Consider the following 26,379-nt stretch of genomic DNA (forward strand, 5'->3'; position numbering starts at 1 on the left):
CAAATCTTTGCGCTGATAGACACTCTTGCACTGTGGTAGAAGGCTGCCAGCGTTGATGGCAAATTATGAAAGTTGGTGCCATTGTACATTTTAATGGAAGCTTGGACCATTTCTTTGTTACTATGTTGCAGTCAGGGCTTTAAGTGGGAAAAAAATGGGGGTGCTCTAAAAGGGGCGGGGCAAACCTGTTAAAGGGGTCTGGGCTATCCAAGTAGGGGCGTGGTCTACATCAAGATAACAGCATTGTGTGCTTAAGAAAATCCCCTCCAATTATCCTACATTCGGAAAACACGCTCTTTAAAGGATTTCCCTTCCTCCTACAACGTGGCTCACCCAGCATGATATCTTCACTTCTCAGTAGTAAGCAAAATGAGCATGCGCACATCGATGTGCATGCTCTCACTGCAGTCCAATAAAAAAAAGGAAAACTGACTACCTTTGTGAGGGACGAAAATAGAACCCGATAGAGACCCGTTTCAAGGCCTTCTGAGAATAACTGCCGGTGCTCAGAGCCGGTCCACTTAAAACCCTGCATCCATCCATCCTAAGCACTGCACCATCCAACCACCTTTCAATTCATTCATACACTCCTACCTACATACATACATACATCTGTCCCTGCACTTATCCTAAGCATCTATCAGCCCACTCACCTATGGTAAGCACTGTGCCATCCATCCAGTCATACGCCCATATATCCATACATACATCTGTCCGAGAACCAATCCTATGCATCTATCAGCCCACCAGTCTATCCTAAGTACTGGTCCATGAATCCATTCATCCTTCCATCCATTCATACATCCATACATCCATCCATCTAGCTATCCATTCATCCATCTGGCCATCCATCCACTCGCACTTTATTCAACTATCCATCCTTATTTCCGTGTGCCCTCCGCCCCGATCCTAAATACAACGTATTATACTCATCCACCCAGCCTCTTAGGGGCCAAAAAGGCTGGCGATAATCATTGACAGGCAGATGTTTCTGATAAAGAGCAAGAAAGCTTTGAGTTGCTCTTTGTGGACCATAGTTCACCACCCTTCTCTGGTGGTGTTTTAAACAGAGGTTGATCCAGTGAAAGAAATGTAAAGCAGCTTTTCAGTGTAAGACGTTCATTTAGAAACATAACAGGACATATTATCAAGAACGGCGTTATAATTATTGCCGCTTTAGCGGCAGGAAACTGCTGCTAAAGCAGCGATAATGTGCTTGATAATATGCCCATGTGAATTCCCATAGCAGCCCAGGTTCTGGTGTGAAGCTGCGATCATTTTAACGCCGTTCTTGATAATATGCCCCTAAGTGAGCCAGGCAAAGCATGTGTTTTCGTAGCACTACAACAAGACACTGTGAAAGGTGAGAAAAGGGTTGTGCTGGAGTTGGCAGCGTGTGGTCGTCTCCAAAGGCTCAAACAGAGCGAAATTTTGGGGGGGCAAATTCGTTCAGCAATAGGCAGAGTGGGGATGTAGGGGCTCTAAAAAGGGGTGAAAAAGAACAGAGCATCATTTACAAGCAATTGGTCTTTTGAAGACCTGTGAAGTACTCGGGTGCGGCTCTGTGTGTGCGATTGAGAAGCTGTCTCAGGGAGTCTGGGGCAATGGGCGTTGCGCGCCTGGTGGTCTCTCTGCTAATTACGCCACAATGATGTTGCTCCTGCGCTGCAAAAAGAGAAGGTAAATCGTGAGAGAAAATGGCTCTCTTTAAAGGATTTCTTTTCTCCTACAACGCGACTCACCTGGCATGATGCCTCCACTTCTCAGTAGTGAGTAATGTGCATGCTCTCACTGTCGCACTACAGTCCAATAAAAAAAAAAAATACAACGGACTACCTTTGCGAGGCCCGAAAATAGAGCCCCATACAGATCTGTTTCAAGGCCCCCAAAAATAAACTGCCGGTGCTCAGACCCCCACAGACCCCCCACCCCACTTAAAGCTTTCGGTGCAGTGTTATGTTTGCGAAGTTGTAGATAAAATTGTTAGGCTAATAATGGTAATTTTTCTGTGTGACGTTGGTTGATAATATCATCCTAAATACATAGATTACAATTTTTAAAAATACTATCTATAAAGTTGTCTGCGGTGGGTTGCAGAGGGAGTGCTGTGGGGTGGTGGGGTGCGGTGGAGCGGTGAAAATTATGAGGTAGTGCAGTTACATGTAAATTGTGAAGGTGTATGTAAATAATTAAATAAATACTTGCTGTATGTTCTATGGCACTACCCGTCATCCTACTGCTCCCCTGCCCTGCTCCATCACGTTGCAGCACTGCCTCTGGAAGCCGTCAGTAGAACTTATGTAATTGTATGTTATTATTTTAATATATTGAACTGATGTAAAAAATACTTGAATCTATTTTTTTTTCAGAAAATATTTCGTTTGGATTAAAATTTGAAAATGCCTAGAAGAACTGAAAACCAAGACAAGAAAAAAAAAAAAATATTTTAAAGAAAAGAAAAGATTTTCAATTAGAAAAAAATGAGAGTACTACACAAAGGTAAGGTATGTACGCACCGTACCCCAGCACCGCATGTACGCACCGTACCCCAGCACCGCATGTACGCACCGTACCCCAGCACTGCATGTACGTACCGTACCCCAGCACCGCATGTACGCACCCTACCCCCAGCGCTACGCGCTGGGGGTAGGGTGCGTACATGCGGTGCTGGGGTACGGTGGGTACATGCGGTGCTGGTGTACGGTGCGTACATGCAGTGGGGGGGCTGGGGGTACGGTGTGTACATGTGGTGGGGGCACAGGGGGTACGGTGCGTACTTGTAGGGCTGGGGTACGGTGCGTACCGGGCCCCCTTTTCCTCACGCATCGTGCCGTACTTAGTTTTTCTGGCACTTTTTGGCTCCCGTAAAAATATTGCTGTGCGGAGTGCTGTGGGTACGAATCGTACTTGCTGGTCCGTAAAACGCTGCCTGACTCCGTGCGAATGTCGCGTACGCGGTGTCCCGGATCGGAATTGTGGGTATTTTTTAGCCGGTCGTTCTTTTTTACAATTCGTACGGAAATGGTGGTTCTGTACGAATCATACTTGCGGGTTTGTAAGGTGGTTTTCCCGGGTACGAGTCGGACGGAGAAAACGCTCCATCCGACGGTTCGTACCCGGGTTTTACCGGATCAGAATCGGCACCTGAGTGTTTAAACGACTTTATTAACATACAGATGTCTAGCTAGTAAAGGTGGTGTAGTGCCACTGGGCCCATCTATAAATCATGCTATGGGATGGTTTATCTTTTACCCGCCAATTTGCATGTTTGAATACTTTTTGCTGATAAGCGTTCCGGAAAACACCTGTTAAAATTAAGCCCGTGTATGGGTATAGCAGAGCTACTAGGAATGGTGGGGGTTTCTGTTTGATTTCGTACGGTTAAGCAAGGGCGGGGGTGTGGGTGGGGGAGGTGGGTATGTTGGTGATTAAAACACAGACTTTAGTAACGTGCAGATATCTAGCTACTAAAGGTGATGTAGTACCACTGGGACCATTTATAAAGCGCCCTATGGCATGGTATATGTTTTACCCACAAATCTGCATGTTTTAATACGTTTTGCTGATGAATGTTTCGGGAGAGATCTGTGGAAATTAAGCCTTTGTATGGCTATAGTGGTGCTTCCAGGTTTGCTGTGGCTCTTTGTTTTGATGCGTAAAGTTAAGCAAGGGCGGGTGTGGAGGTGGTGTAGTGGTACAGGAACTATTTATAAACCGCCTTATGGTATGGTGTATGTTTTACTTGCAAAATTGCAGGTTTCAATACCTTTTGCTGATGAGTGTTCCGGCAGACACCTGTTGAAATTAAGTCTATGTATGGCTATAGTGGCGCTAACGGGAGTGCTGGGGCTCGTTGTTTGATTTCGTAAAGGTTAAGCAAGGGCAGGGGTGGGGGTGGGAGAGGTGGGTATGTTGCTGATTATAACACGGATATTTGTAACATGCACATGTGTATCTAGTAAAGGTGATGTAGTGCCACTGGGTCCATTTATAAAGCGCTCTATGGCATGGTATATGTTTTATCTGGAAATTTGCATGTTTTAATACCTTTTGTTGCTGAGCGTTCCGGCAGACACTTGTTGAAATTAAGTCCCTGTATTGCAATAGTGGCTCTACCAGGTTTGCTGGGGCTCTTTCTTTGATTTCGTAAGGTTAACCAAGAATGGGGATGAGGGTGGTGTAGTGGCACTGGGCCCATTTACGAACCACTTTATAGTATGGTATATGTTTTACTCGCAAATTTGCATGTTTTAATACCTTTTGGTGATGAGTGTTCCATTAGACAGCTACGCAAATCACACAACATTTCTGTGGATAACAAATCTTTGCGCTGATAGACACTCTTGCACTGTGGTAGAAGGCTGCCAGCGTTGATGGCAAATTATGAAAGTTGATGCCATTGTACATTTTAATGGAAGCTTGGACCATTTCTTTGTTACTATGTTGCAGTCAGGGATTTAAGTGGGAAAAAAATGGGGGTGCTCTAAAAGGGGCGGGGCAAACCTGTTAAAGGGGTCTGGGCTATCCAAGTAGGGGCGTGGTCTACATCAAGATAACAGCATTGTGTGCTTAAGAAAATCCCCTCCAATTATCCTACATTCGGAAAACACGCTCTTTAAAGGATTTCCCTTCCTACTACAACGTGGCTCACCTAGCATGATATCTTCACTTCTCAGTAGTAAGCAAAATGAGCATGCGCACATCGATGTGCATGCTCTCACTGCAGTCCAATAAAAAAAAGGAAAACTGACTACCTTTGTGAGGGACGAAAATAGAACCCGATAGAGACCCGTTTCAAGGCCTTCTGAGAATAACTGCCGGTGCTCAGAGCCGGTCCACTTAAAACCCTGCATCCATCCATCCTAAGCACTGCACCATCCAACCATCTTTCAATTCATTCATACACTCCTACCTACATACATACATACATCTGTCCCTGCACTTATCCTAAGCATCTATCAGCCCACTCACCTATGGTAAGCACTGTGCCATCCATCCAGTCATACGCCCATATATCCATACATACATCTGTCCGAGAACCAATCCTATGCATCTATCAGCCCACCAGTCTATCCTAAGTACTGGTCCATGAATCCATTCATCCTTCCATCCATTCATACATCCATACATCCATCCATCTAGCTATCCATTCATCCATCTGGCCATCCATCCACTCGCACTTTATTCAACTATCCGTCCTTATTTCCGTGTGCCCTCCGCCCCGATCCTAAATACAACGTATTATACTCATCCACCCAGCCTCTTAGGGGCCGAAAAGGCTGGCGATAATCATTGACAGGCAGATGTTTCTGATAAAGAGCAAGAAAGCTTTGAGTTGCTCTTTGTGGACCATAGTTCACCACCCTTCTCTGGTGGTGTTTTAAACAGAGGTTGATCCAGTGAAAGAAATGTAAAGCAGATTTTCAGTGTAAGACGTTCATTTAGAAACATAACAGGACATATTATCAAGAACGGCGTTATAATTATTGCCGCTTTAGTGGCAGGAAACTGCTGCTAAAGCAGCGATAATGTGCTTGATAATATGCCCATGTGAATTCCCATAGCAGCCCAGGTTCTGGTGTGAAGCTGGGCTTCTATGGGAATTCACAAGGGCATATTATCAAGCTTATTACTGCCGCTTTAGCGGCAGTTTCCTGCCGCTAAAGCGGCGATCATTTTAACGCCGTTCTTGATAATATGCCCCTAAGTGAGCCAGGCAAAGCATGTGTTTTCGTAGCACTACAACAAGACACTGTGAAAGGTGAGAAAAGGGTTGTGCTGGAGTTGGCAGCGTGTGGTCGTCTCCAAAGGCTCAAACAGAGCGAAATTTTGGGGGGGCAAATTCGTTCAGCAATAGGCAGAGTGGGGATGTAGGGGCTCTAAAAAGGGGTGAAAAAGAGCAGAGCATCATTTACAAGCAATTGGTCTTTTGAAGACCTGTGAAGTACTCGGGTGCGGCTCTGTGTGTGCGATTGAGAAGCTGTCTCAGGGAGTCTGGGGCAATGGGCGTTGCGCGCCTGGTGGTCTCTCTGCTAATTACGCCACAATGATGTTGCTCCTGCGCTGCAAAAAGAGAAGGTAAATCGTGAGAGAAAATGGCTCTCTTTAAAGGATTTCTTTTCTCCTACAACGCGACTCACCTGGCATGATGCCTCCACTTCTCAGTAGTGAGTAATGTGCATGCTCTCACTGTCGCACTACAGTCCAATAAAAAAAATAAATACAACGGACTACCTTTGCGAGGCCCGAAAATAGAGCCCCATAGAGATCTGTTTCAAGGCCCCCAAAAATAAACTGCCGGTGCTCAGACCCCCACAGACCCCCCACCCCACTTAAAGCTTTCGGTGCAGTGTTATGTTTGCGAAGTTGTAGATAAAATTGTTAGGCTAATAATGGTAATTTTTCTGTGTGACGTTGGTTGATAATATCATCCTAAATACATAGATTACAATTTTTAAAAATACTATCTATAAAGTTGTCTGCGGTGGGTTGCAGAGGGAGTGCTGTGGGGTGGTGGGGTGCGGTGGAGCGGTGAAAAGTACGAGGTAGTGCAGTTACATGTAAATTGTGAAGGTGTATGTAAATAATTAAATAAATACTTGCTGTATGTTCTATGGCACTACCCGTCATCCTACTGCTCCCTGCCCTGCTCCATCACGTTGCAGCACTGCCTCTGGAAGCCGTCAGTAGAACTTATGTAATTGTATGTTATTATTTTAATATATTGAACTGATGTAAAAAATAATTGAATCTATTTTTTTTTCAGAAAATTATTTCGTTTGGATTAAAATTTGAAAATGCCTAGAAGAACTGAAAACCAAGACAAGAGAAAAAAATAAATATTTTAAAGAAAAGAAAAGATTTTCAATTAGAAAAAAATGAGAGTATTACACAAAGGTAAGGTATGTACGCACCGTACCCCAGCACCGCATGTACGCACCGTACCCCAGCACCGCATGTACGCACCGTACCCCAGCACTGCATGTACATACCGTACCCCAGCACCGCATGTACGCACCCTACCCCCAGCGCTACGCGCTGGGGGTAGGGTGCGTACATGCGGTGCTGGGGTACGGTGCGTACATGCGGTGCTGGTGTACGGTGCGTACATGCAGTGGGGGGGCTGGGGGTACGGTGTGTACATGTGGTGGGGGCACTGGGGGTACGGTGCGTACTTGTAGGGCTGGGGTACGGTGCGTACCGGGCCCCCTTTTCCTCACGCATCGTGCCGTACTTAGTTTTTCTGGCACTTTTTGGCTCCCGTAAAAATATTGCTGTGCGGAGTGCTGTGGGTACGAATCGTACTTGCTGGTCCGTAAAACGCTGCCTGACTCCGTGCGAATGTCGCGTACGCGGTGTCCCGGATCGGAATTGTGGGTATTTTTTAGCCGGTCGTTCTTTTTTACAATTCGTACGGAAATGGTGGTTCTGTACAAATCATACTTGCGGGTTTGTAAGGTGGTTTTCCCGGGTACGAGTCGGACGGAGAAAACGCTCCATCCGACGGTTCGTACCCGGGTTTTACCGGATCAGAATCGGCACCTGAGTGTTTAAACGACTTTATTAACATACAGATGTCTAGCTAGTAAAGGTGGTGTAGTGCCACTGGGCCCATCTATAAATCATGCTATGGGATGGTTTATCTTTTACCCGCCAATTTGCATGTTTGAATACTTTTTGCTGATAAGCGTTCCGGAAAACACCTGTTAAAATTAAGCCCGTGTATGGGTATAGCAGAGCTACTAGGAATGGTGGGGGTTTCTGTTTGATTTCGTACGGTTAAGCAAGGGCGGGGGTGTGGGTGGGGGAGGTGGGTATGTTGGTGATTAAAACACAGACTTTAGTAACGTGCAGATATCTAGCTACTAAAGGTGATGTAGTACCACTGGGACCATTTATAATGCGCCCTATGGCATGGTATATGTTTTACCCACAAATCTGCATGTTTTAATACGTTTTGCTGATGAATGTTTCGGGAGAGATCTGTGGAAATTAAGCCTTTGTATGGCTATAGTGGTGCTTCCAGGTTTGCTGTGGCTCTTTGTTTTGATGCGTAAAGTTAAGCAAGGGCGGGTGTGGAGGTGGTGTAGTGGTACAGGAACTATTTATAAACCGCCTTATGGTATGGTGTATGTTTTACTTGCAAAATTGCAGGTTTCAATACCTTTTGCTGATGAGTGTTCCGGCAGACACCTGTTGAAATTAAGTCTATGTATGGCTATAGTGGCGCTCACGGGAGTGCTGGGGCTCGTTGTTTGATTTCGTAAAGGTTAAGCAAGGGCAGGAGTGGGGGTGGGAGAGGTGGGTATGTTGCTGATTATAACACGGATATTTGTAACATGCACATGTGTATCTAGTAAAGGTGATGTAGTGCCACTGGGTCCATTTATAAAGCGCTCTATGGCATGGTATATGTTTTATCTGGAAATTTGCATGTTTTAATACCTTTTGTTGCTGAGCGTTCCGGCAGACACTTGTTGAAATTAAGTCCCTGTATTGCAATAGTGGCTCTACCAGGTTTGCTGGGGCTCTTTCTTTGATTTCGTAAGGTTAACCAAGAATGGGGATGAGGGTGGTGTAGTGGCACTGGGCCCATTTACGAACCACTTTATAGTATGGTATATGTTTTACTCGCAAATTTGCATGTTTTAATACCTTTTGGTGATGAGTGTTCCATTAGACAGCTACGCAAATCACACAACATTTCTGTGGATAACAAATCTTTGCGCTGATAGACACTCTTGCACTGTGGTAGAAGGCTGCCAGCGTTGATGGCAAATTATGAAAGTTGGTGCCATTGTACATTTTAATGGAAGCTTGGACCATTTCTTTGTTACTATGTTGCAGTCAGGGCTTTAAGTGGGAAAAAAATGGGGGTGCTCTAAAAGGGGCGGGGCAAACCTGTTAAAGGGGTCTGGGCTATCCAAGTAGGGGCGTGGTCTACATCAAGATAACAGCATTGTGTGCTTAAGAAAATCCCCTCCAATTATCCTACATTCGGAAAACACGCTCTTTAAAGGATTTCCCTTCCTACTACAACGTGGCTCACCTAGCATGATATCTTCACTTCTCAGTAGTAAGCAAAATGAGCATGCGCACATCGATGTGCATGCTCTCACTGCAGTCCAATAAAAAAAAGGAAAACTGACTACCTTTGTGAGGGACGAAAATAGAACCCGATAGAGACCCGTTTCAAGGCCTTCTGAGAATAACTGCCGGTGCTCAGAGCCGGTCCACTTAAAACCCTGCATCCATCCATCCTAAGCACTGCACCATCCAACCATCTTTCAATTCATTCATACACTCCTACCTACATACATACATACATCTGTCCCTGCACTTATCCTAAGCATCTATCAGCCCACTCACCTATGGTAAGCACTGTGCCATCCATCCAGTCATACGCCCATATATCCATACATACATCTGTCCGAGAACCAATCCTATGCATCTATCAGCCCACCCGTCTATCCTAAGTACTGGTCCATGAATCCATTCATTCTTCCATCCATTCATACATCCATACATCCATCCATCTAGCTATCCATTCATCCATCTGGCCATCCATCCACTCGCACTTTATTCAACTATCCGTCCTTATTTCCGTGTGCCCTCCGCCCCGATCCTAAATACAACGTATTATACTCATCCACCCAGCCTCTTAGGGGCCGAAAAGGCTGGCGATAATCATTGACAGGCAGATGTTTCTGATAAAGAGCAAGAAAGCTTTGAGTTGCTCTTTGTGGACCATAGTTCACCACCCTTCTCTGGTGGTGTTTTAAACAGAGGTTGATCCAGTGAAAGAAATGTAAAGCAGCTTTTCAGTGTAAGACGTTCATTTAGAAACATAACAGGACATATTATCAAGAACGGCGTTATAATTATTGCCGCTTTAGCGGCAGGAAACTGCTGCTAAAGCAGCGATAATGTGCTTGATAATATGCCCATGTGAATTCCCATAGCAGCCCAGGTTCTGGTGTGAAGCTGGGCTTCTATGGGAATTCACAAGGGCATATTATCAAGCTTATTACTGCCGCTTTAGCGGCAGTTTCCTGCCGCTAAAGCGGCGATCATTTTAACGCCGTTCTTGATAATATGCCCCTAAGTGAGCCAGGCAAAGCATGTGTTTTCGTAGCACTACAACAAGACACTGTGAAAGGTGAGAAAAGGGTTGTGCTGGAGTTGGCAGCGTGTGGTCGTCTCCAAAGGCTCAAACAGAGCGAAATTTTGGGGGGGCAAATTCGTTCAGCAATAGGCAGAGTGGGGATGTAGGGGCTCTAAAAAGGGGTGAAAAAGAACAGAGCATCATTTACAAGCAATTGGTCTTTTGAAGACCTGTGAAGTACTCGGGTGCGGCTCTGTGTGTGCGATTGAGAAGCTGTCTCAGGGAGTCTGGGGCAATGGGCGTTGCGCGCCTGGTGGTCTCTCTGCTAATTACGCCACAATGATGTTGCTCCTGCGCTGCAAAAAGAGAAGGTAAATCGTGAGAGAAAATGGCTCTCTTTAAAGGATTTCTTTTCTCCTACAACGCGACTCACCTGGCATGATGCCTCCACTTCTCAGTAGTGAGTAATGTGCATGCTCTCACTGTCGCACTACAGTCCAATAAAAAAAAAAAATACAACGGACTACCTTTGCGAGGCCCGAAAATAGAGCCCCATAGAGATCTGTTTCAAGGCCCCCAAAAATAAACTGCCGGTGCTCAGACCCCCACAGACCCCCCACCCCACTTAAAGCTTTCGGTGCAGTGTTATGTTTGCGAAGTTGTAGATAAAATTGTTAGGCTAATAATGGTAATTTTTCTGTGTGACGTTGGTTGATAATATCATCCTAAATACATAGATTACAATTTTTAAAAATACTATCTATAAAGTTGTCTGCGGTGGGTTGCAGAGGGAGTGCTGTGGGGTGGTGGGGTGCGGTGGAGCGGTGAAAAGTACGAGGTAGTGCAGTTACATGTAAATTGTGAAGGTGTATGTAAATAATTAAATAAATACTTGCTGTATGTTCTATGGCACTACCCGTCATCCTACTGCTCCCCTGCCCTGCTCCATCACGTTGCAGCACTGCCTCTGGAAGCCGTCAGTAGAACTTATGTAATTGTATGTTATTATTTTAATATATTGAACTGATGTAAAAAATAATTGAATCTATTTTTTTTTCAGAAAATTATTTCGTTTGGATTAAAATTTGAAAATGCCTAGAAGAACTGAAAACCAAGACAAGAGAAAAAAATAAATATTTTAAAGAAAAGAAAAGATTTTCAATTAGAAAAAAATGAGAGTACTACACAAACAGTTTCTTCTGGTAAAAACACTAGACAATTTCTGAAAAAAATATTACGGACATTTAATGAAAATAATATCACACAAAGGAAAAAGAAGAATTTTTCAATTAAGGAGAATGAGACTTCAATTTCAAATACCAGGAAAAGAAAACATGATAAAGAAACAGTATCTGTTACCCGGAGACAAAAACAATTTCAAGTAATTCGTCAGAGACTTTTTCAAACTAGAGTGATTCAGAATTTAATGAAAACATGCTGGAAATATAAAAAGAAAGTGCTGCAATTCAAACAGAAACAGCGTATTGAAAGTATAGTGGATACTGCTTTCACTTTAAAACAGAAGTTATTCATTGTGATTTTGAAGAGGATCAAAATGTTGGATAAAGTAATCAAAGTGTTGAAAGAGAAAAGTAGAAGAAAAAGACTTGTGAACAGAACCAACTTTTGCAAAATCTTTAGTGGACATTGGAAACATACTTCTACTAGTGAGCCTTTTTTTAATGAGGAAAGTTACTTCCAGGAAAATAGTTTACCATTTGCAGATTACAGTGGTAAAACAGATTGCATGTTGTGCTGCCCGTTTTTTGCTTGTAAAAGACTTGCATGTTCGTAGAAAACAGTTTCCCTTCTGTTTAGCATATGCAATAACTATTCATAAATCTCAAGGTTTAAGTGTAGATAATGCTTTGGTAAATGTAGGAAGAACTGTGTTTAGAGAGGGAATGGTATATGTTGCATTATCTCGAGTTAGAACGTTGTCTGCTTTGTATTTAATTGATTTTGATGAGAACAAGGTTAGTGCTGATGTTAATTGTGTAAAAGAATATAATCGTTTGAGAAGGCTTTATGCTCCAAGTTTCGGTGTATATCCTATTTATGAGAAACGTGTTGTGTGTTCAAAAGGCAAACATGTTGAAGAATTAACTATGGTTGGAAAGCAGAAACAAAATCAAGAGAAAAAAAAAGAATTAAAGAAACGGAAAATACAAACAAGTGATGATGTTGTCGGATACCAATTAGAAAATGCTTCTGGTGTCAACTGCTATGGTAATGTTATTCTAAAAGTTATATTTTATCTTGAAGATGTTTATGGTGAAATTATGGAAAGTCAGGAAAAAAGATTATGTTTGGCACTTTATACTTTATTTCAAGAATTGAGAACTGATAGAAGTAAGATCCATTCCGCTTCTGGTATTTGCCAACTGTTGGATATATGTACTGGATCTTTAACATTCAGTGCTAATATACAACAAGATGCACAAGAATTTCTGATGGTTATGCTTGGAGTACTTTGAGATGTCATCAGTGATGTCATGAGTGATGTCACTGATCATGTCATGAGTGATGTAATATGTGATGTCATCACCAGTGCATTGCGGGCGCGCGAGTTATAGTTAGCTCAACTAACTATAACGGGCGAATTTCTCTGGTTTTATATAAGTCAAATGTCAAACTAACTATAACATCTCTGAAACCTATGGTTATTTTCGTGTTATATATATATAGAGAGAGAGATATATATATATCTATATATATATATATAGATTTATCTCTCTCTATATATATTTTCTAAACATATACTCTGATATAAATGTCATAAATGTCATATTACAAAAAAGTTGCTAAAAATACATTGTACAGATACTGACAGCTTAAAATACACTTTAATAGAAAAACATGTCACTGACAGATAACATGCACAAAACATTTTTCCTAATTGCTTCTTTTTGGTTCTAGGAGCTCCTGACAAAAAACTAGCAACAATAAAACATACTAAAGAACTTGAAAGGATTTGTAGATATATCAAAGCTGGTCTTACATACTAAAAGCATTCCTCTCTTAGCAAAGGCACTATGAAACATTGCCGCAAAGCACGATAATGGTCTCAAAACATGCTGAAAAGCGTAGTATCTTGGGAAGAGAAATTCTCACAAGAACAAGGATCCATCTTATCCACCTTGTATTTTCCCTGCGGAAACGCCAAAAACCAGTGTAAAAGGTTTAATCTAAACCTTGTCAGCAGGAAGCAATGGTGTGGTATTGTGACCATAACTAAATAGGGAACTAATGACGGACACGTTTTAGTAAAAGTACAGTAGGTTTGATAAGTTCCCTCACCTCTCTTTCTGATTCTATGTTTGAGAGGCAATACCTTTTCACCCAAATCAGAGCTCTCTTTATAATACCTGTCGAGTTCTCAAATAGCTCAGGACGTCACAATTTAGCTGTTATATTTGAGCCACCAAATGTGAATACCCTATCCAATACCAAGCAATCATTTATCACTGCCTGATTAAGGTTCTATGTCTGGGTTAGTCCATATCCTCACCCATCTCAACAAAAGGGAGATTGCTAATAGGTCATAAATACACCCCATTGCCAACTCTTCATTCACTATATATGAGGATACTGACTGTGGAACCGCTAACAACTGTCTTAGGAATTTATTTCCCACTATGTGCGCCTCCATGGTGTCCATATAGTGCCAGAGATTGTTCCCATAATTGGCAATGGAAATACACTTCATTTGGTAGACCCAATAAGAGCCTGAACAGGTTTCGTCCCCAATCTTTTTGCAAAATCAGAAATCTCAACTGTAGCTCTTGAGAATGTATCCCTTTTAGCCTTTCTATGGGAGACCCACAAGCCCTGCTCATCAAAGAGCAGCCTCAAATATGAGAAACCTGACACCTTAGATATTTCTGTACTACCTCCAAAACATTTTTTCTGGCATAGCATTGGAGCCCACAACCATGGTGTGGGATTTGGAAAAGTTAATACTGAAATCCAATGAACTTGTAAAGGCTACAAAGAAATTTAGCAGCTGCTGCAATCCGACTGTAGTCCTGGATATTAGGGATAGATCTTCAACATATGAAAACGTGGATATTAGCTGGTATCCTGCCCTAGGGATATCCTTGCAAGCTGCACATAAAGTTGGGCCTAAATTATTAATATATAAAATAAATAAAAGTGAAGCCAAAATGAAACCTTGTCTTACCCCCTGTACAAGTTTACATGACCAGACAGGCTCCCATCCTGATTATACCTCACTAATATTCCAAGGTCTGAACGAAGTTCATGTAAAAAATTAACTACGTTACGATCCACCCGCAGGTTAATCAGCACACTCCACAGTTTAGATTTGCTGACTCGACGCTGATGGAAGATACATAAAAAACATTTAACAATGTGCCTCTTTTCACCACAGTGTATTTTCCAATATTAAGTTGTAAGGTTAGGCATTGATCTAACGTGCCTTTCTCCAGCTTGAACACATATTATAAATTGCATTATTTTGGTCCAGCCATTCTGTTAACCTCGAGAGGATCACTCTTCCCATTACCTTTACAGCCGTGTCCAGAAGAGAGATTGGCCTGTAACATCTTGGATCTGATCTCGTTCCCTTCTTGTAAACAGGGAAGATTATGGACCCAGACCAAGAAGATGGAAGATCTTTTCAACATGCAGAGGTACACACTCGAGTTAAGATTTTAGCCCAAATGAGTGAATTCACTTTATATAAATCCACTGGAACCCAGTCAGTGCCTTATCTTTGGACATGGTTGCAATAGCCTCTAATACTCTCCCTCAGAAAAAGACAAAACATAATCACCCCTAGGCCGTACCTGATCTGGGTTCTGTGAATCTTCTGACACATTGCCATATATATTTTGAAAATGCGAGACCCAAATATCTGGGGCAATGGTGCAATCTATCACACTATTACCAGACTCCGTAAAAAACAGATTCATTATCTCCAGAATTTAGCACTGTTATCCAAGACATTTTTCTGAAGGAGGTCGTCCCATGTCCTCTTTTTAATTTCTCTCTTATGGGCTGCCAGGGCTTGTCAAACAGAAGGGCAGTGGCGTAGTGTGTTACCCCATTGAGAAGGGGGGTGACTCATGTGACAAAGAAGAAGTAAGAGAAGGAAGTCAAGAGTGACAGTATGGGGAATTACATGACAATATGGAGGTGATCAACTATCCCATTTGACCACATATTATAATACGTAAATGTCAAGGCATAAACAACATAGGAATAGAGGGTATAGGGAGAGGCAAGAGGGCGTCCGTGAGGGCGGACACGTAAGCTGGTCATTCGCCGATGCCGGGGCCCGCAACTCTATCTCAGGGGGAAATGCTGAAGAATCTTTAAAGTAAACGGTGCAACTGGATCGAAAAAGGACGCTTAGACGGATTGGACGGATTGGGGGAAAAAACGATGTACGGAGCCACTCTGTGAAAACTCCGTGAGCGCTATTTGGAAAACGCACTGGCTGCTCACCTTTGATGGACTGCGGGAGATGTTGATTTTCCTGGCGGCGGCCGCAGTGAAGCGTTGCGGTCTCTCCCGTAGCCGCTGGTTGGCTCTACTGATTGGATCTCTGTCTCAGACTGCAGGCTTGTGCCGATACGGTGGCTCGAGAGGCTCAAGGGGGACACAACTTAGTTGAGCAATGCCTCCCAAAGGTGCCCTTGGAAGACATCGCCAGCAGGAAGATGGGGTATGTGAGGGGATCGGGGGAGCCGGAGAAAAGACCCTAGGTAACCCCGATAGAACAGTAAAAGGGGACGCAAATATTAATAGAGCCAAAATGGATGATTTATCTAAAAAAACTATTCCGGGACTGTTCTTAACTGGTAAGGATGCTAGGAAGAAGGGTAAAAATGTGGCCCCCAGATCGCTGGAGGGGGCAGATGGAGAAAATGAGTTGTGTGGGGGGGGGATCAGTAATAAATATTGCATTAACCTTGGAGGAAAATAGAACTCCCATGTTTGAGTCTGTAGTATTTCTGCCATCAAGTCGTCCCAATCCTGTTGGACCCTCGGACAGACAGATATGTAAGGACTCACAACAATTAGTAGGGGTAGCTGCATCATTAAGTGCAACTATAGCCATACCAAGTGTGGCAGTGCTGGGCCGGACCGAGGAGGTGGAAAGTGGCACGAATGTGAATATGGATACCCCTAATACCTCCAAATCAAGCGCAGTGGATTTGGGCGCTGTAAACTATGGTTACAAAAATGGTGTCACTCATGATGGGGAACAAGCTTTAATACATGACGCTGAATCTGGAGACTTTTGTTCATTATCATGGACCCGGTGGCTCGAGGCGGTGTAGGTTTCTAACTGGTGCCGAGCAGCGAGGGCGGTGTGCCATATTTGCTCGCACCTCCACCCCGGGATCCCTGAGGCGACGAACGGTCTAGCCTCACAAGTAAACTCGTTTCTCTCCACCATTTTATTCTTTTGGCGGATTTTGTCCTGTGTTTATATATTATTTTTCACACAGCAGCCCACGGGAGGGTGAACCTTAGCGCGTTCACACCACCGGGGCACCCACACTTCCACTCTGGTCCTGATGAAAGCCTGTAGATCACACATAAAGGCAGAAACATGTTGACCGCCATGGAGTGAACCCGGTCTGTTATTTTTTGACCATCACTCCTTTTTATTATGTTTTAATTTTCCAATTAGCAAAACGAATAAAATACTTTTTTGACTTAATTGGGAATTTTAAATTCACTGTCACCACACACAACCCCGCTCCGCAGTAACCTGGCGTTGCAGCACACTGGGATGGCATTCGGCCATGCCCGGTGGAGCCCGATGATGAAGCATGTCACCAACCAGGTTGGTGAGTGAGGGCTTTTCATACATAATTTGTATTACCTCCGTAGGTCTGTTTTCCTCCCTGTAATTGATCGGGCAGGTTCTGACCTTGGAGACCGGTGCTTCCTTGGATGGTGAGTGCATTCTTGAGATTACACTGACTTCGTTGGTTTATACATTATCAGATCACTCCACCTCATATGTGAGGACTTAGCTGTGATATTTTCTACACAGGTGAATGGGGTTGGTGGCAGTGACAATAGTAGTGCGTATCTGGAAGAATCGGGTGAGTTTTTGGAAGGTAGTTCCCACACAGGACGCAAAAGGCTGGATCACAAGACCTGTAGTACGGAGTTTGGGAATGATCAACTTGGTCTACAACTGGATATAGAGCAACCAGCTGAAGATATTTCTCGGACGCTGATCGATCAATCGATAATGTCACATCGTGAAGAAACCAGAGTTGAAAGCTAGAGAGTACAGAATCTTTGCCGGAAGTTGCAGAATTCAGTGCGCAGAGGTGCAAAGAGGTGCTCGCAGTTTTCCACCAGATTCAGCGAGGCAGACGCACGTATCTCAAATCTGGAGGATGAACTTGCGACACAGAAAGATTTGACCGAATCCCTCCGCAGTATGAAAGACGACACTCAGTGGAAGTTAGCGGACTTAGAGAATCGCGCACGAAGATTAAATCTGAGAGTTTTGCAGATTCCTGAAGGGCGGGAAGGGCAGGACTCCCGTAAATTTATTGTTGACCTGTTTACAGATGCCTTTCCTGAGCTCACCAGATGGGACTGGAATAGAGAGTTTGAACGGGCGCACCGATTTCCATTTAATATTCGTTTGAATCACTGCCAAGCAAATAATAAGCCCAGAGCGTTTTTGATCTCCTTTAATAGCTTTTTAGCTAGGGAGGATGTATTTCAGTTAGCCCAGCCAGATAGAAAAAGGTCAGGGAAGGATTTTGAGTTTTTTGTTCGGCCAGATTTTTGTCACTTTACTGTAGAAAATCGGTGGCAGCTCCGCCAGCTCATACCAATGTTACAAGCTAAAGGGGCTCAAGCATTTTATTAAATCCGGCCAAACTTAAAGTAATATTTCATGGATCATACTCGATTTCTCTCCTCAGTGAGCTCTGCAAAAGTGTATTTAAAAACTATATAGGATCTTTTTGGTTATAGGGTTTCAGTTAATGGAATGGTATATGTTTTGTATCACTGTTGGGTGGCCGGGAAAGTTTGGGTGAAAGATGAGGAAATTCTGCTCCTTTTGCAAAGGCGTGCTTACTTTTGTGCGGTGTGTTTTTTGGTGTCCTCCACTTTTGTTGGAGAGGAGATGGGAGCAACGGCACAGGATGACTGAGAGCTTCTTCATCTCAAGGACCACGAGTCCTAAAGCCTTGTTGATGGGAGGGGGGGAGGTGGGGAGGGGGCCATGGGTAGGTTGAGGGCAGGGGTGGTGGGGGGGCAAACAGGGGAAAGTTTCGCAGTATCAGATTGGAAAAAACTGTTGGCAACAGAGGAAATGTTGTATTGGTTAAAACGTTAGCATGGTGTGGTTTATGTTATCTACTTTTTGTTTTTCTTTTTATGGCTAGCAGGGGATTGAAAATTTGCTCTCTAAATGTGTGCGGCCTTAATAACTACAATAAAAGAAAGAGGGTTTCTGCGGAACTGCGGTTGATTCAACCAGATTTATTGTGTATTCAAGAAACTCACGTCCCCTGGGGAAAACGCTCGGTATTGACCGATTTAGGGTTTGTACTTCTTGCAGCGTCACAGCAGACATCAACGATACGGGGGTGGCAATAATGGCTAAACCTGCTGTTCAAAGTACAGGCCATGTCTTAGTTGATAAACTAGGGAGATGGGCAATCGTGGAATGTATTTTTGGTAGATCTAAGTTTAGAGTCTGCACTGTTTATGGGTCTAATTTTGACGAACCTCCTCTTTTAGAAGATTTAAATAGAGAACTTGCATTATGGCCGACATCTTTAGCACTCTGCGGAGATTTTAATATTGATTTGGTTAACAAAGAATTACAAAAGGGAAGGCAAGCATATACTGGACTGAAACCTAGAGTGTTTCAGGCATTATTCGACCTATTGAAAGATCATGGGTTATTAGATGAATGGGATAATCTTCAAATATCAACACCTTACGTTTTATTCCTTCCCTCATCAGAAACTGGTCCGTCTTGATTATTTTTTTATATCAACTGAGTTACTTTCTGGGGCACAGGTATATATATATCCTAGGATAACCTCTGATCATGCTCCTATAGCACTGGAACTTTCGGCATTTATAGTCGATCTTACTCCAAGAGCCTTTACATTTGATAGGAAATTGCTCCTTGACAATGGGTGTAAGGAACATATGCGGAAATGGATCAAGGAATTTTTTGAGAATAATAAACATTCAGTTTCAGTTCTGGTGCTATGGGATGCTTGTAAGGCTTGCTTCAGAGGAGAAGTAATGAGTTTTGGCATACTCTATCAAAAACTGGCTGAGGTAGAATTGCAGGAATTATATTTAAAATTGACATTTGCTGAGGAAAAATGGACTCAGGGAATTGCACAGTGTAAGGTTATTGAGGGGTTGGAATCTGATGTAGTACGATGTCGAGCGAATATTAACACTCTTTGGAATAAGGAGAATGCCAGGAAATATTTGATTCATAAAAGGGAGTGTCATGAGTATAGTGAGGCAGTAGATCGCTGCTTGGCTCTTCGAATGCGGATGAAAGAGTCGTCCCAGAGGATTTCTAATCCTAGGGATAGTTCAGGCTTAATCTCGACTGAACCTAGGGCAATTCTGGCAATTTTTCATCAGTATTACACGGACTTGTATACACAGTAGTCACCGATTAATTTGAATAATATCCCGCTGGTGGGTGAATTTGTGCAGCTTGATCAGGAGGAAGTGGAGGGTTTAGGCAATGAAATTACCATGGATGAATTAGAGATGGCCGTTAATGGATTAGCGATCGGGAAAGCTGCTGGTCCGGATAAGTTCCCTGGGGAGCTGTATAGGGTATTCTTTCAGGATTTAAAGAAAGAGATGTGAGAGATGGTGTGCGCTGCTCAAAATGGCCACGCACCTAAAACTTGGGATGAAACTACCATTGTCGTCTTTAAAAAAAAGGGGTAACCTCCTGAGAACCCGGGGTCTTACCGTCCGATCTCCTTGGTTAATTGCAATGGGAAAATATACGCTAAAATATTGGCGAACAGGTTGGCAAAAGTTATATCTCCATTAGTATCTCTGCATCAGCATGGCTTTATCCCCTCTCGAGGGACAGTAGCCCATGTTAATAAAGTTGTGACATTATTTGATGTTGCGCAGGCTGAGGGGAGGGATTTGGGCTTAATATTGTTAGATGCTGAGAAAGCGTTTGATCACGTGGCGTGGGATTATTTATGGAACATCATGGATCGGGCGGGGTTCGGGCAAGGGTTTATCCTTGCGGTTCAGGTATTATATAAGTCACCAGTAGCTAGGATATGCGTAGGGGGTATAGTGTCGGAACCAGTGAAAATAACTAGGCAGGGGTGTCCCTGCTCTCCTCTATTATTTGCTCTTTATATTAATCCTTTTGTCAATATGTTGGATAGTAGCCCCCTAGTGAGACCGTTTATTGTTCGGGAAATCCAGCATTCCGTATTTGCTTATGCGGATGATATAGCTATTGCTACTAGTGACCCGGCTACGGCGATTGTAGAAGTGGAGCGCTTTGCACAAGAATTTGGACAAATATCTGGCTATAAACTTAATAGGACAGAAACGCAAATACTATGTACTAATAATATGATGTCTGGGGACTTAAGATCTGTCAAGGAGGTAACATATCTAGGGAAAAAAATCCAGGATTCTATGAAAGAATTAGTGGAAGTTAATTGGTTGGTTATTATGTTTAAGATTAATCTTTAGCAGGATGGGGGCATCTCCAACTTACACTAATGGGTAGAGGTAATATTTAAAAAATGAATATCCTACCTAGGGTCTTATATTTTTTTAGATCTGTTCCCTTAGAGGTCACTAGAGAGCAACTTCAGCAGTTGCAAACCGTTTTTGCTAAATTCCTTTGGGCTCCAGGTAGACCTAGAAGAGCCATACGGTTTATGATGTTACCGAGGGAAAGGGGGGGTTGGTCAATAACGGATTTCACGCTTTATTATTATGCATGTTTTTTGTTGAAAATGCGTATATTGCTGTCCGGAGAAGAGGTCAGTAATATAGCAGAAGCCCCATCAATTTTTTTAAGTATAACTGGGGGCGGAAGCTAGGAATTGCTTGTTCAAGGAAATTGATGGTAGCTATTTTAAGAGGATACGTTTTAAGATCATGGATGCCGTCTTTAAAGTTTGGAAAACTATCCGTAAAAGGTTTTCTTTAGAAGGGATAACATACTACACTCCTACTAGTGCCCTACGCATTCTGCCTTCCATCTTCTGGGATCATGTGGTTAGAAATTGGAGAAGTAAGGCCATTTTGCAAATTGGTGATTTTTATGAGAAGGAGCGGCTTTATTTTTCATTTCTGGATTTTGCTAGGCAATATGGTATACCTAGGACACAGTTTTTTAAGTTCCTTCAAATACGGGATTTTTTAAGCAGGAAAAAGCTGGCACGGGTACAGCATAAACTTATTGAATCAATTAGGCGCCAGGAGAGAATAGGGGTGTTATATAAAATTCTGTTAGCTTCTAAGCCTGATGACTTGGAGAGACACAATCTTAAATGGGCCAATGCTTTGGGTGAGCATGATGTGTCTTTAGAGAAGGCTATTATAATGGCCAGAGAAACATTTTTGTCTGCGAATTTGAAAGCTCAATTTTTTAAAACTGTCTTTAATTTATATCATACGCCTGCAAAGATGATGAAATGGGGTGGGAGGCAAGATGGCAAGTGTTTTCGTTGTGGGAGTGATAATGCTGATTGTTTACATGTTTTTTATGCCTGCAGCAAGTTGTCCTTGTATATCAGTAATATTGAAATGTTTTTGTCATCAATTGTGGGGATGCTTATCAAAATTACTGGAACAATGATGTTATTAGGTACTGGGCCCGATGTAGAGCTCGGGAAACCGATGTATAAACACCGCCATTTTTTGTTTTTGGCTATGACTGTTGCACGTTGGACCACTGCTGCTGCTTGGCTGCAACCTGAGGCCCCTGTGTTTGAAGTGTGTCGAGCCAGGATGTATAATATTTATAATTTAGAATATAGTTTATTTTCTGCTAAAGGCTCAAGGAAGTGAAAGATTGGCATATATATTTGGGGGGCTTTTCATGATTATATGGTTAAAGAATGATGATACAATCTGATATTAAAAAAAAAAAAAGGAATAGAGGGTATAATTTGACAAAACAATAAAACAAGAAGTTGAAACAAGCCCAGAACGGCAGTGCTATATATTAAACAGATGGGTCTTCCGTAGTTTACAGAAGACTGATTCGGTGGGAGCGAAGAGTTGAAGACAAGGAGTTCCAGAGTTTGGCGGTTATGAAAGAAAAGAAGAAACCCCCTCTTCTTGCCTTGCGGACCCTAGGTACATGTAGATGTTTATGTCCATTAGAGCGTAGTGATCTCTGCTGATGGTATGGATGCAAACTTTTCCGTAGACAGCAGGGTCCTATTTTCTCGCTTGCTCTGTAGACGAATGTTAGAACTTTAAGTTTGATGCGGTTAACAATGGGCAGCAAATGCAGACTGCACAAGGAGGCCGCAACAGAGGAGTGGGCTGGAATCTTCAGAATCAGCTGAGCTGCGGCATTTGAAATAATCTGAGGGTGGTGAAGCAGATATGTTGGTAGACCTAGGTAGAGGCTATTTATGTAATCAAGTTTTGAGGTTACCAGGGCATGAATTACTTTTTTCCGGTTTTCCACAGGAATCAAGTGGATTATTTTCCTGACTGATTCATCATGAGGAAGCAGCTGGCTGACACTGCTCTAATCTGGGGGTTCAAAGGATAAATTGGAGTCAAACTTGACCCCAAGATTTATTACCACAAGTGAAGGGGTAGGCTTCCCAGTAGTGGGAATCTGGGTGAAAAAAAGTATCTCAGTTTATCCTTGCCCAATATTTCTGTGTCTCTCTTTGTCTTGCTTTCTTCCTTTCTCTTGCTCTCGTTTTACACCACCTTTCTCTGTCCTTCACTGACTTTTTCTAACTCTTTTGTCTCTCACTTAAGCTTTCTGTCTCTCCCAGCCTCTTCCTGCATTTCCCTGTATCCCCATGCCTTTTACTGCTGTCTCATTGGCTTTAGCTATGTCACAGTTGGCCTAGCATGTGTTGGGATTTAAATACTTTGGGGCAGAGTTACCAGAAAGTGACGCATCTGTAGAGATGCGTCACTTTCGCTGCGCCAACATGCCAAATCCTTGCGTCACCATGGATGCGCCATATTTACAATACGGCGTACCATGGCGCAAGGATTGACAGATGCGTCAGAAATTCTGACGCATCTGTTGATGGAAAAGTCACGCATTGCTGGAGTCGTGTCGCAAGCACAACACAACTCCAGCAATGCTCAGGGCCGCCCTATGCCTACCATGCTGCGTTAATTCTTACGCCTGCTTCAAGGAGGCGCAGGGTTTTGACGCAGCATGGACGTAAAAGTGACTCAGTGAAATCTTGTAGATTTCACTGCGTCACTTTTTTACGGGGCTTCCTGCGACGGAACGCCCACCCTGCATACATTAAACCTGACGCAGGTTTAATGTGGTGGAGGGCTTCACAACGTGACGCATCTTCCTAGATGCGTCACGTTGTAAATGGGCCGCAACTTTTACGCTTCCGCTGCATCACAAAAGTGACGCAACGACGGTGCAAAAGTGACACAAGGGGCTTGTAAATCTGCCCCTTTGAATCCACAATCTGTTTCAGTATCTGCAAGGACAGGAGTGCGTTTTGACTACAAACTGTCCCGCATTAGTGAGGACTGAAATGTTTTTAAGCCACAATTTGTCCCAGCTTCTGTGTGCACAGAAGTAAATTGTGGCCCTAATCTGTCCCAGCATCTGCAGATGTGCACAGTGACTCCCATCTGTCTCAGAATCTGAAGGGGCAGAAGTGTGTTTTAGCCCTAATCTATTCCAGCAAAGAGAAGTCCACAGGGGTCTCATCTGGCCCAGAGTCTGAGGGGATAAAAGCATGTTTTGGTCACTATCTGTCCCAGCATCTGCAGGGCCACCATCTGTTACAGTAGTCTCATAAATTTGTGTGTGTGTTCGTGCCTCTCATTTAGACTGCACATATCTGAAAATTATATTAGTTCTAGTGCTAATGTGATGTCATGCTGATATAAGTAATTCCACGTTAGCACTAGTGATAATATTTTTGAACACATGCAAAATCTGATTAATGGGTGCAAATGTTAAAAATATGTATCAAACAGCTTTGTTAATATAAGATGGTGAGAAACCTTTTGGTTCTCTTAAAAAGTTGACAACCCAACTTGTTTCTCTGACTCTTGAGTGCTTATTGTATTTTACCCTTCTTGCAAACTTCTTGCCCTGCTGAGTTCAGGCTCTCAGATCACACTACTTTCAAAGGGAGGAATAGAAATCTCTATTACAGCTCACACCAAATTACTTTCTGTGGCCAAAACAATTACAGGCGATTCAGTTGAGACACTGGGAAAAAGTGGATCATACAAGGTCACACATACATTAAGTAGACCAACATTGATTGGTATACAAGACCAGTCCATCTCATGAACAGTTCTTACCATTCAGCAGTGTCAGGCAGATGGCATCACCCACGCTCCACAGAGCAGGGAAGACAAAAAACACTGCAAACTGATCAGGGTGAGGTATCCACAGTAGTAGGGCAACGATACAGGAAGCGCTTGTAACTGCTGCTGTGTAGGGGAAAGCAATCATAACACATATAGGATTAGTGTTCGATGATCTATGTTACGGTCTCAGAAACCTTTCATTTCATATATACTTAGTGAAAAAAAGAAAAAAAGAAATTAATTGCATCGCTTACGGCATTCAGATTCTATTGAATATAGATAATGCTAATTCTAAAAAAGGAAGAGGAAATCCCTTTGTATGACGTGGATCAAAAATATTGTTTATTCACCATGAGATGTGCATTATCAGCTTGAGCAAAGTTTTAGAGTGAAGGCTGGCACACATGAGTCACCAGCGCAAGAAACTCTTTGCTCCTCTTTCCCGTTAACCAGCCAACTGTTGAACCAGCAAAACAAATTCCACACCTGTGCACCAACACCTAGGGGCATATTTATGAAAGCCTTGCATCACGTTTCCTCCATGCAAAGTGGTACATGCGTGACGGAAGGCTCTATGAAGCCACACAAAGCCACATTGCGTGGCTTTAAGTAGCCTCATAAATCTTGAATAAGGCAACGCAGCACAAATCGCTACTTCACCTTACTCTGCACAAGGGAGGCGTTCCATGGGCATTGCTGTGGGTGTTCCCACACAACTCCCATGTGTTTTGACGCATTCCCAGATTTACAAGGACTTGTAAACCTGGGAATGCGTCAAAATCTTACAACTCCTCAGGTCAAGCATAACAAGGAGAAATATATTTATTTTTCCACGTTTATTCCACAGAAGGAGGAAAACACCTCAATGGATTGTTTTTGTGCAGAAGGTGTCCTATCCTGCACAAAAACAATCCTGCCGACAACCCAGGCACCCATGCACCATGGTGAAAGGGTGCCCGCGTTGGTCCTTGACTGAAGAAACGGTGCCAGTAGGGGGAAAGGACAGGAATGCACTGTATTGGATAAATACAGTGCTATCCTGCCCTTTCACTTTGACATAATTTGCTGCGCTGTACTGTGCCAAAACTCCATAAATGATGCCCCTAAGGAGCAGTAGCGTACTTACATTAGAAAAAAATAAACAGTCGGTCTGATTTATCAACACTTTGCCAGGTCACAAAAAGTAATGCAAGCTGCTGCAATGCCTTGGTACAAAACTTTATTTGATCTGGAAAGTAGCCAAAAAAGAGTAATGCAAATAAGGTTTTGTGCTACTTTGCATTACTTTGTACCGAAGGGCACCCTCTAGGTGGTATGCTACTATAACAAAGGGAACATTTACATGGGAGTAAATCTACATGTGCAAATGTACTCTTTGGAGTCAATTTACTATTTTTGGGTATTTATTTAGGAGTGTAAACTTACCACAAAGTGTCGGGTATGTAGACAGAATATCGAGTTGGAAATGTCGACCTATACAAATATCAAGTTGGAAATATCGTGACACAGAAATATCGATAGCAAGAATATTGTGGTCAAGAATATTGAATTTAAGGTAAGAAATATCGTTTGCAAAAATATAGTTGTTTGAAAATATCGATTTTTTAATTACTGTTATGTATTTTAGTTTATATTTTAAATGTAAGTGATGTGCTTTTTTTGTAAAAGTATTGTTTATGTTTTTTAATATATGTGTTAAATTGTTAGCAATCATTTTTATTTTAAGTAAA

The 26,379-nt window shown here is 42.8% G+C and overlaps 1 protein-coding gene across 1 annotated transcript in view; it reads right to left on the reverse strand.

Annotated features, from left to right (window-relative positions):
• Nucleotides 1–26,379, reverse strand: part of LOC146817887 (N-acetylglucosamine transporter UNC93A-like) — a 515,214-nt gene that overhangs the window by 175,602 nt on the left and 313,233 nt on the right. Inside the window, exon 7 of the mRNA XM_085611375.1 lies at nucleotides 24,641–24,772. Coding sequence (XP_085467501.1) covers nucleotides 24,641–24,772 — 132 coding nt within the window. The remainder of the gene's footprint in view (nucleotides 1–24,640; nucleotides 24,773–26,379) is intronic.

The sequence above is a fragment of the Triturus cristatus genome, chromosome 6, assembly GCF_964204655.1.
Source record: "Triturus cristatus chromosome 6, aTriCri1.1, whole genome shotgun sequence".
Lineage (NCBI taxonomy): Eukaryota > Metazoa > Chordata > Amphibia > Caudata > Salamandridae > Triturus > Triturus cristatus.